General features: G+C 40.4%; 1 protein-coding gene across 1 annotated transcript in view; it reads right to left on the bottom strand.

Annotated features, from left to right (window-relative positions):
- Positions 1–306: 306 nt before the first annotated feature.
- LOC143295839 (arginine-hydroxylase NDUFAF5, mitochondrial-like) overlaps positions 307–12461 on the bottom strand; it is a 12957-nt gene continuing 802 nt past the window's right edge. Inside the window, exons 2-10 of the mRNA XM_076607486.1 lie at positions 12382–12422; positions 11917–12028; positions 11405–11551; positions 9566–9676; positions 8215–8301; positions 7799–7859; positions 6000–6083; positions 5240–5319; positions 307–2377 (exon numbers count right to left, since the gene is read on the bottom strand). Coding sequence (XP_076463601.1) covers positions 2183–2377; positions 5240–5319; positions 6000–6083; positions 7799–7859; positions 8215–8301; positions 9566–9676; positions 11405–11551; positions 11917–12028; positions 12382–12422 — 918 coding nt within the window. The 3' untranslated portion in view covers positions 307–2182. The remainder of the gene's footprint in view (positions 2378–5239; positions 5320–5999; positions 6084–7798; positions 7860–8214; positions 8302–9565; positions 9677–11404; positions 11552–11916; positions 12029–12381; positions 12423–12461) is intronic.

Below are 12461 nucleotides of genomic sequence, written 5' to 3'. Positions count from 1 at the left end.
ACAAAACAGAATAAAAGGTAAACTAAAATGGAAAAAAGATTAAGAATTTTGAAGAAACTATGATAAAGTTTCCATATGACATTATGTCAAAAATGTGAAAATTACCAGTCATAAATAGATTTCCAGTGTCTATATGAACACACACACAATTATATATATATATATATATATATATATATACAGACACAGACACACACACACACACATATCATTCTATACCAAGATGATGATGCTGTGAATATGAATTTGAATTCACAGCAACTACTGGGTAAAAAGGCGAAAGAAACTTTTTATAATACTTGAATCAAAACTTGTCATCAATTTTATTGCATAAAAAATGCATACCAATTTAAAGGTATAAAAAAAAAAAGAGTACTTAATTAGCTGCAAAGACAACATGGGCAAAAGATGGAGATTCAGTGACTGACATCTCTCAAACTAATGAAATGGTGATGCTGCCCAGATGTTGACACAAAATAAGTGTAGTCGCTGTGCTAATGCCTACACACAAAATAGCAGCTTAACACATCCAAAACAAGTGCATGAACTGCCCACATTAACCGTTTACAACTTTTCAACATTAACCCCCTGACTGCTGCTTGGAAGGATGCTCGGCAATGAAGGGCTGTCACCTCACTGAGATGAGACCGAGCTTACAGGTCAAGATGTTGGTCATTATTCTGTGATTTGGACTTCTTCCATGTGGGACAGCATTACTTTTGTTCAATTAAATCAGTTACACCATTAGTAAGTACACAAAAAACAAACAAACAAACAAACAAAAATAGAGACTGCCTTTCAAACTTGTGCCACAGTGATCTCATTTCACCAAGGGTCAGTAGTCATGGGGTTAACACACAATTTCATCTTCAATATCAACAACTGACTGGTGGCACATTTCAGGTTCATGTCAAAGTTCAACTGACAAGGAGCTGACATGTTCATTAACAAATTCAAAACTGTGAACTACATAAAAACTCTCACACTGACGCTGACAACTGACCTGAGAAGCAGACCAACACTAAAAGGATCCAACATTATCATACATTTTTAAATAGACTAGATCAACAGACTTCAAAACTGATGCTTGGGTAGTTTGACAGACAGTCAGATTTCCCTGCACTGCTTTATGATTCTGGATGATAAGCTAACAAGATCACCTCAAAACCTAATGGTTAAAAACGTTTCAATTAAAAAAACCCAAAAAACCCTCCTTTTTTCATCAAGTGGGAAAACATTTTTCTTCTCCAATGCATGCCACAAGATTAAATTTCACAATATTACAATTTCTTATCAGCACATTTCTTACCATGATTTATGAAGTGAGGATTGTTTCTTGGGAACAAAACCTAAAAAAAGCATAGCTCATGAGCTGGAAAAACAACACCACAGAACATGATTGTTGATACCTACTCTGAGCTGTTAAGTCCACCATAACTGGAACAGGAAAACTGAAAAAATGGAAAACTGGATAATATCAGTCTTCACAATAAACTGGTTTGGTTATGAACATGCACATCAAAATTGCTACAGAAAGACAAAATATTATTTGGCAACCATCCTAAAACAACAAAAGACATGTTCAACTACATAACTGTTTTAAAATTTGTGTGTTTTCATTATGATAAACAATTCATGTTTTCTTGATGTTCAACAGGTGTTTTACATATGCCTGGGTGTAAATTGTAACATGTGTTTCTTTCACTCAATTCCTCTGTTTGATAGTTTTCTTGTGTGTGCGTGTGTTCAAGCATATGTGCCTGTGTGTGCGTGTGTGCATGTATGTGTGTGTGTGTGTGTGCATGCGAGAGTGGGTGTGCATGCGAGTGTGGGTGTGTGTTGGGACAGTGTGTCCAACAGTGCTTTTGTATTTTTTGCTTGTTTTATACTATGTAATCATAATGTATAATTTCACAACATTATGCAGATTCCTGTTTCTTTTTGTTGTTTCGTTCTCTATGAAATATTAACTGATTTTGACACACAAATCTTCTGCCACCTCAGATCGAGGAGAACAGTTTTATATACTTCTCCAGAAACGTTGGTAACGTGTTCACAAGGAGAACATTTTTTATCTATTTCTCCAGAAATGTTGGTTAACACGTTCAACAGTGTACGGAAACCCCACTGACCAAACCTGGTTGTGGGGACCAGTGACCAGCGATTCTGCCAGGAAAGGTCATCACTTCTTGCCGTGAGGAGACTCTGGATCGGTGTACTTGGTGGCAATGTCCTCCAGCTCCTTGGCCAGTTTGTCCACCTCCTTCCCTGCCCCCTCCCCATCCCCTCTCAGGTCCCGGATCTGCCTGGTCAGCTGGTCCACCTTGTCCAGGTCCTTGAGGGACACCTCCCCTGACCCTCGCTTCGCTGCCTGGGGCTGGGGGACACACAGGATTCTGTGTTTTGTGTTGTGTTGTGCTGTTGTGCTGCATTGTTCTGTTGTGTCGTGCTATGCTATAATTGTATTGTACTGTGTTGTGTTGCATTGTACTGTATTCTGTTCTGTTGTACTGCAGTGAATTGTACAGTATTGAGTTCTACTGTATTGTACTGTATTGTATTATACTGTGTTGCACTGTGTTGTATTGTGTTGTGTTGTATTGTGTTGTACTGTACTGTATTATGTTGCATTCTACTGTGTTGTGTTGTATTGTACTGTATTGTATTATACTGTATTGTATTGTGTTGTATTGCACTGTGTTGTTTTGTATCATGTTACACTATTGTATTGCACTGTATCACTTTGTCACACCAGGGGGTGTGTCACTACAGTGCGGCATCACAGTATACAGTGTACTATATTGTTGTACTGTATAATCACTGAACAGTGATCATTGACGGACACTCACCAAGGACATACTCATGACCATCGTAGAAAAGTGATCACTGAAAGACACTCACCAAGGACCTATTTGTGACCATCATAGAACAGTGATCATTGACGGACACTCGCCAAGGACCTATTTGTGACCATCATAGAACAGTGATCATTGATGGACACTCACCAAGGACCGACATGTGACCATCATAGAACAGTGATCATTGACGGACACTCACCAAGGACCGACATGTGACCATCATAGAACAGTGACCATTGACGGACACTCACCAAGGACCGACATGTGACCATCATAGAACAGTGATCATTGACGGACACTCACCAAGGACCGACATGTGACCATCATAGAACAGTGACCATTGACGGACACTCACCAAGGACCTATTTGTGACCATCGTAGAACAATGATCATTGACAGACACTCACCAAGGACCGACATGTGACCATCATAGAACAGTGATCATTGACGGACACTCACCAAGGACCGACGTGTGACCATCATAGAACAGTGATCATTGACGGACACTCACCAAGGACCGACATGTGACCATCATATAACAGTGATCATTGACGGACACTCACCAAGGACCTTTGTGACCATCATAGAACAGTGATCATTGACGGACACTCACCAAGGACTGACGCGTTACCATCATAGAACAGTGATCATTGACGGACACTCACCAAGGACCGACATGTGACCATCATATAACAGTGATCATTGACGGACACTCACCAAGGACCGATGTGTGATCATCATAGAACAGCGATCACTGACGGACACTCACCAAGGACCGACGTGTGACCATCACAGAACAATGATCATTGACGGACACTCACCAAGGACCGACGTGTGACCATCATAGAACAATGATCATTGACGGACACTCACCAAGGACCGACATGTGACCATCATAGAACAGTGATCTCTGAAGGACACTCACCAAGGACCTATTTGTGACCATCATAGAACAGTGATCATTGATGGACACTCACCAAGGACCGATGCGTGACCATCGTAGAACAGTGATCATTGAAGGACACTCACCAAGGACCGATGTGTGACCATCACAGAACAATGATCATTGACGGACACTCACCAAGGACCGACGTGTGACCATCATAGAACAATGATCATTGACGGACACTCACCAAGGACCGACATGTGACCATCATAGAACAGTGATCTCTGAAGGACACTCACCAAGGACCTATTTGTGACCATCATAGAACAGTGATCATTGATGGACACTCACCAAGGACCGACATGTGACCATCATAGAACAGTGATCTCTGAAGGACACTCACCAAGGACCTATTTGTGACCATCATAGAACAGTGATCATTGATGGACACTCACCAAGGACCGATGCGTGACCATCGTAGAACAGTGATCATTGAAGGACACTCACCAAGGACCGATGCGTGACCATCATAGAACAGTGATCATTGAAGGAAACTCACCAAGGACCGACATGTGACCATCATAGAACAGTGATCATTGACGGACACTCACCAAGGACCGATGTGTGACCATCACAGAACAGTGATCATTGACGGACACTCACCAAGGACCGACGTGTGACCATCATAGAACAGTGATCATTGACGGACACTCACCAAGGACCGACATGTGACCATCATAGAACAGTGATCTCTGAAGGACACTCACCAAGGACCTATTTGTGACCATCATAGAACAGTGATCATTGATGGACACTCACCAAGGACCGATGCGTGACCATCGTAGAACAGTGATCATTGAAGGACACTCACCAAGGACCTATTTGTGACCATCATAGAACAGTGATCACTGAAGGACACTCACCAAGGACCTATTTGTGACCATCATAGAACAGTGATCATTGAAGGACACTCACCAAGGACCGATGCGTGACCATCATAGAAGAGATCATTGACGGACACTCACCAAGGACCTATTTGTGACCATCATATAACAGTGATCATTGACGGACACTCACCAAGGACCTTTGTGACCATCATAGAACAGTGATCATTGACGGACACTCACCAAGGACTGATGCGTTACCATCATAGAACAGTCATCATTGACGGACACTCACCAAGGACCTATTTGTGACCATCATAGAACAGCATCATTGACGGACACTCACCAAGGACCTATTTGTGACCATCGTAGAACAGTGATCATTGATGGACACTCACCAAGGACCAACATGATGCGTGACCATCGTAGAACAGTGATCATTGACGGACACTCACCAAGGACATACTCATGACCATTGTAGAAAAGTGATCATTGACAGACACTCACCAAGGACCGATGCGTGACCATCGTAGAACAGTGATCATTGACGGACACTCACCAAGGACCGATGTGTGACCATCGTAGAACAGTGATCATTGACCGACACTCACCTGGCTGGGATCAGGTTTCCAGCCAATGAAGTTGATGACTTGAAAGGTAGCAGGGATGCCCCTCTCACCGCCGTACATTGCTGGAGAAAGAAACACAATGTGTACTTTCATTATTCCCATAACAATGTTTGTGATAATAATAATGATGAAAATATGCGGTAAGTACATGGTGTAAACTCCCCCTATTGGGGGTTCTAAGCGCCTCCCATGAAACAATCCATATACAACAGTACATAATGACATAAAACATAAAACTGTACATGAAGACCTACAAGAACACACACACACACACACACACACACACACATATATATATATATATATAAATAATACTAAATCCAGGCCCAGATGTCTTTGTTTTTTCATAATGTAATTGAGAACACACAAGATTACACACACACACACACACGCACACATGAACCATTACACCAACCCCCCCCCCCAAAACCCCCCCCCCAATATAACTATGACCTACACACACCCATGCACATGAAAATGCACACACACACAATGTCTAGTGTGTTTGTGTGTGTGTGTGTGTTTGTTTGTTTGTTTGTGTGTGTGTGTGTGTGTGTGTGTGTGTGTTTGTGTGTGTGTGTGTTTGTGTGTGTGTGTGTAAACAAGTGTAAGCATGTGTATATATGTGAATGCGCAAATGCAACTGTGTTTATCACTATGTGTGTGCACTCCCAACAGTGTGTTCAAGGGGGGTGGGGGGTGTGGGGGGTGGGGGGCGTTTAAAAGTTTACAAATACCGTACTCTGATAAATAGAAGCCGCTGCAGCCATGGTGTCTCTGTGAAGAAGAAGCTTTCGCGACCATGAACAGTTGTTCTCCCCCATACCTGAAACAGTTTGATTTGTCAGCATTGTCATTATAGCAGACATTCATCGTCATTTTTGTGTTCACATACTGTTATATTTATTATCATTATTACTTTTACCATTATCATGATTTTACAATTTTTACATCAGCGCTGTCATTATCATAAACATTTGTCACTGTTAATTAATATATACTTTTTAAATTTTAGTTTTAGATTATCATTCTTCTTCTTCTTATGGTTCTCAGCCAAAAAGGTATTGAAACATGCATGGAAAACTGCTGGAAAGATTACATAATTATATCCTATGTGGTACAGACAAAGTGGAGGTGTGCAGAGTTGGATGGCATGAAAAGTGTGCCACCAGCAAGTGCAGGTGAAGCATGTGTTGTGCAGTAAAAATGATTGATCAATGTACACACACACGGACCCAGTGGAGTGGGGCCCTTGAGAGCCTACCAAAGGTAAGGTACCACCATTTAAGGAGATGAATTAATGACTATGTAACAGGCTTGCAAATGGCATTAAGCTTATGAACATTATGCTTAATATCCACACATACGCATGCACATGAACACATACAAACCTTCCATTATTTTCTAATATCACTGATAGTGAAAAGACGCTAAACTAAAGAATGAACACCTTCCGTACAACCCACGCCATCACGTTAGACGCTAAACTAAAGAATGAACACCTTCCGTTCAACCCACGCCATCACTTTAGACGCTAAACTAAAGAACGAACACCTTCCGTTCAACCCACGCCATCACTTTAGACGCTAAACTAAAGAACGAACACCTTCCGTTCAACCCACGCCATCACTTTAGATGCTAAACTAAAGAATGAACACCTTCCGTTCAACTCACGCCATCACTTTAGATGCTAAACTAAAGAATGAACACCTTCTGTTCAACCCACGCCATCACTTTAGACGCTAAACTAAAGAACGAACACCTTCCGTTCAACCCGCGCCATCACTTTAGACGCTAAACTAGAGAACGAACACCTTCCGTTCAACCCGCGCCATCACTTTAGACGCTACCTTCCGTTCAACCCACGCCATCACTTTAGACGCTAACTAAAGAACGAACACCTTCCGTTCAACCCACGCCATCACTTTAGACGCTAAACTAAAGAACGAACACCTTCCGTTCAACCCACGCCATCACTTTAGACGCTAAACTAAAGAACGAACACCATCAGTTCAACCCACGCCATCACTTTAGACGCTAAACTAAAGAACGAACACCTTCCGTTCAACCCACGCCATCACTTTATACATCTTAACCCCTCCACTGCTGAAGCCTTGATGAAATGAGATCAGTGTGACATGGGTTTGAAGACAGTCAAGTGCAGTTACTACTTTTTCTGTATATACATCAAAGGTGTCATTGATTTTACTGAACAAGAGTAATGCAATACCAAAAGGAAAAAGTCCAGATATGAAACGGTGACTGGTGCCCAGACCTGAAGACTTGGTCTCATATCAGTGAGGTGATCAACATTCACTGATTAGTGTACTTGTCAGCAGAAATCAAGAACAAGAAAATTATCTATAAGATATCTATGGATGTTTCATGCTGTGTGTGTGTGTGTGTGTGTGTGTGTATGTGTATGTGCATGTGTGTGTGTGTGTGTGTGTGTGTGTGTGTGTGTGTGTGTGTGTGACTTTGATATGCAGAGGGTGTCATGCAAGTGTGTGCACAAGTTTGTGTTTAAAGAAGAGTGCTTACCTTTCAGATCATACATAAGCTCATACATTGTTGGATACGTTATTGCCATTTCATCAATGTCCTGAAAAAGAAGGAAGAAAACATCTGAAGTAGAACTTTTAAGAAAACAAAATCTGAAAGAGGAACAACATGCAGAATATTACGTCTACCTGTCTCAAAAGGTAATTTGAGTCTGAACTGTATTAATAAGATGTATCAATCAGGTATATTGCAAATATATTTTTCTTTTCCAAAATCAGCTTTCAAGTTTGAACTATAAAATAACTTATCACTATTTTCCAAGGCATTATGCAACATCCAAATATATCTATTTTGCACAAACACACACACAAAACAAACATGTGTGCACACACACACACACAGTCTGACAACACCACCTCTCCGAAAGGCAAACCACCACCAACCCTTCAACTTACAATGGTCAGCATGGTGTAGCCTGCTCTGGTTAACAGATTGCCCAGATCCTGAACATCAGTGTAGGGGGATACATGAGCAGCAAAACCCTGTCAAGAAATTAAAGTCATCTATCTCATCATACAACACAAAAAACTGCCACCCCATTCTCAAATAGCCAAAGCACACATTCGTAGTGTTACTGTCCCCACATTCATTTATCATGATACCTGGTAATTATCACTATGGCAGTTTTTTTTTTGTTTGTTTTTAGCCTAGTTTCATATTTTCCATGACCTAAATGAAGGACATTTTGTTCATTTAGTTACATCATATATGCAGCAAAGACAGTGCACTTTTATGAAGTATTAGTAAAGTAGTAACGAAGAGCATTATATAGAAGAAATAAAAACTGAGATCACCTTGAGAACAGGACATGAAAGGCCAACAAATCTGGGACAGTTTTATACTATACTTGATAACGGATGACGTTCTGAAGTGCTAATACTTCAGAATACTGTTTGTCTTTCTGCATCTTAAAAGAATTTCATAACAGATTAATATCCACAGAAAAAAGTACTTTAAAAATATACTTTATTACTAGCACTAATAGTAAGGTTATTAATATGAGATGAAATGAAATGATTAATTGTATTATCTCAAATTCCAGAAATTTGGCCAGGTGCAATATTGCAAAATATAAAAGAACTCAACATGTTAATAAATATGATTGTATAAACATTATGTTAAATATATGAAGACATGAATACAAATGCATTGCATATATTATTTCACAAATTCACCCTGCACATTGCATGTAACATATCTTAAATGCAATAACTGTAATAAGAGACAGAGTCAATTAACATATCAAAGATAAGAATTACATACTGTAGTGTACTGCACATTCATCATTCACAGAATAATCAAAAGTACATATTTTGAAAAGTGAAACAGTAATTGTTGTGTATGCTCTCACACACACAAACTCTGGCACCTATTCACCTACATTCTCTCTCTCTATCTCTCTCTCTTACCTACATGCACACACACACACACACACTCAAACATACACAAACACATGCCCACACACACACACACATACTTACACACGCACACACACACACACACACACACACACACACTCACTCACTCAAACACATCCCCACACCCAAACACTATTGGACTTGCACCCACACCAAAGTAGTATTGCTACAATCCACCCACCCCTTCTCTCTCCAGCTCTGCTAGTTGCAGTGACGCACGCACAAACACAAACACACACACACACACTCACACAAACACACCCAGACACACACAACACACACTTGGACTTGCACCCACACCAAAGTAGTATTGCTACAATCCACCCACCCCTTCTCTCTCCAGCTCTGCTAGTTGCAGTGCCACGCGCAGTTCAAACAGCGTGTCTCCGCCAAACATGCTGCCCATGAACACCGCATCGTTCTTCAGGGCTGCATGCACCTGGCATGGGGCAACATTTACATCTGCTGTTTAACACTGTTGTTTAACACTCTGATTATTGACATCTGTTGTTCTGAACATCAGCATCTGTTGTTTAACAGTCTGTACATTGATATCTGTTGTTTAAAAGTCTGAACGTTTACATATGCTGTTTAACACTGATTGTTGACATTTGCTGTTAAACACTGATTCTTGAGATATGTTGTTTAACATTCTGAACACTGACATCTGTTGTTCAAGACTCTGATTATTTACATCTGTTGTTTAACACTGATTCTTGACATCTGTTGTTTAACATTCTGAATAGTTACATCTGTTGTTTAACAATCTGAACGTTTACATCTGATGTTTAACACTGATTCTTGACATCTGTTGTCTAACATTCTGAACACTGACATCTGTTGTCTAACACTCTGAACACTAACATCTGTTGTCTAACACTCTGAACACTGACTTCTGTTGTCCACTCTCAACATTTACATCTGTTGTTTAAACCTCTGAACATTGGCATCTGTTGTTTAACACTTTGAGTAGTCCATGGAGCACACACCTCTGCCACTGCTGTGTAGTTGTCTAATTTGCTAATTTCCCCCCCCCCCCCCCCAAATATATGGAAAAAAAAGAGACACTTTTGGATCTGGATCCAAATAAGAATTCTTTGTGAATTCCCTGTACTGAGACATCCAACTGGATCACCACCAAAATTATGAATGAATGGCCCTTTCACCTATAACAATGCTTCAAAACAATTTAGGAAAACTCTGTGCAGGCTCCTGATGACAGATGCAGCAACCAGTAGGTTTTTTTTTTTTCATACATCACTTGTAGTTGTACAGATCTACAAATGAGATTTTACCTGTATGGCTGTTTTCACCCCACCATCTATAGGTATAGATTGTTTTGAGGCACCATGGCAGCACTGGTTAGGTATTGGACTTCTGATCCAGTGTTCACAGGTGACTGGGGTTCAAAGCCATGGTTCTGTGTCCTTGGGAAAGACATTTTACTCTGATATCTGATGTCCTGCACGTGTACACACATGAAAGGGGTTCAAACACGAGCTGGTCTGCACATATGTTCACCCGGGAGAATGGAAAAAGAGAATCTACACCCTTAACCCACCAGGTCTGCTACGATTCAAACCCAGGACCCTCAGATAGAAAATCCAGTGCTCTAACCTCTTAGCCAATGCACCGGGTCAACCAGCCACAGTCAGTGAGTGAAAACATCACCTCCATGATGGAGATAACACTACCAGCATCACAGAAACTCCCAGCTACTGTGGTGAAGTGGTTATGGTTGTGAACTGATGACGACTTGGAGAGCATGGGTTCAGTCCCCATCAGAAGTAGATTTTTCAGCCAGTGGTCTCCTCCTGACCAGAGCTGAATGTGCTACGGGCTCAGATGAATAGATTGGGACTATAATGATAGTTATGGGTCATCCACTTCCTGTATAATGCCTCTTTGATGGTGTTGCTCTAATTTCATGACCAACACTGCAGGTGTAAGAATATCTCAGCCCTGGTTGATGCTGGGATATATTTTGAGAGTAAACAGCCTTATCAGGTCGTCCCAAACTTAAATGGACACCACAGCAGTATCTTCATCACTCTCTTCAAAACAAACCAAAAAACAAAAAATAGCCCCAAAATATGAGGCACACACACACACGCATGCACAACAAAAACAACAAAAAAACAAAACAAAAAAATCACGGAGATGTCACCTGTCGAAAGCAGCCAGGTAGGTCGTTGACCCAGTGCAGGCTAAGGTTGCTGAACACCAGGTCCAAAGAGTTGTCCTTGAAGGGGAAGAACTCTTCATCCGCAATCACCTTATGGGTGGGCACTTCAGGGGATGGGTGAGATAACTCCTGTCACACAGACAACCCAAAGAAAAACAGAAATGTCAAGTCACATCATTTTGCAGTCAACAGCTGATATGTGTATAAAAAAAAGAAAAGAAACGAAAAATCTAGGATGAAATTATAAAGCTACAACTAGTACACGGCTTTTTAAATTTTTTAATTTTTTTTATACTTGAAATGAATAATTGACAATGAGGCCAGGATAACAAGATTTTTTTCTTTTTTCTGTTGCTGTCCACATGAACAAACATGTAAAAATAAACTACAGAATAATAAAATTATCATATTACAAAGACTGAAAGAGTGTGTTCTGCACTCACACATATACACAAACATTAACACACACACACACACACACACACACACATTACCAGTGTTTTTGCAGACAGTTCGCACTGGTACAGCGTATCCACCATGTCACTGTAGATGTTTCTGGACACAAACCCTTTGCCACAGCCCAGTTCTACAGCCACACCAAATTTTCTGTTGAAAACAGGTGTCACTCACAGTAGTAACACATCATCATTTTCATGTTTACACAAGAACATTTGAGGATGAGTTTAAGTCACCTAATGAATGAGAATATACTCACTCAGTACTCTGGTACCAATATAGTCATAAATGGTCAGATATAGTCGGATCTAAAATACAAGAATACTCGTTAATGGAGAAGAATGAGTTAAACCTTTACTTTTATACATCTATGTATTTCTCACATCATCAAACACAAACACAAGTCTTGTAATGAACAAATATCAAATCACTGACAACACAAACAAGATCAATATATACATATTTTCAAACATACAATGACAAGTGTGGAATAAAAACTGTACCTTTTGATGTCACATATCCTGTCTGATAATCTGTAACCAAACTGAAAGAGGGAAAAATACAAAAAATAAAATTAGAAATT

Source organism: Babylonia areolata, chromosome 21, assembly GCF_041734735.1.
Source record: "Babylonia areolata isolate BAREFJ2019XMU chromosome 21, ASM4173473v1, whole genome shotgun sequence".
Taxonomy (NCBI): Eukaryota; Metazoa; Mollusca; class Gastropoda; order Neogastropoda; family Buccinidae; genus Babylonia; species Babylonia areolata.
The sequence above is the reverse complement of the archived record's forward strand: the minus strand, read 5'-3'. Positions and strand labels throughout refer to the sequence as shown.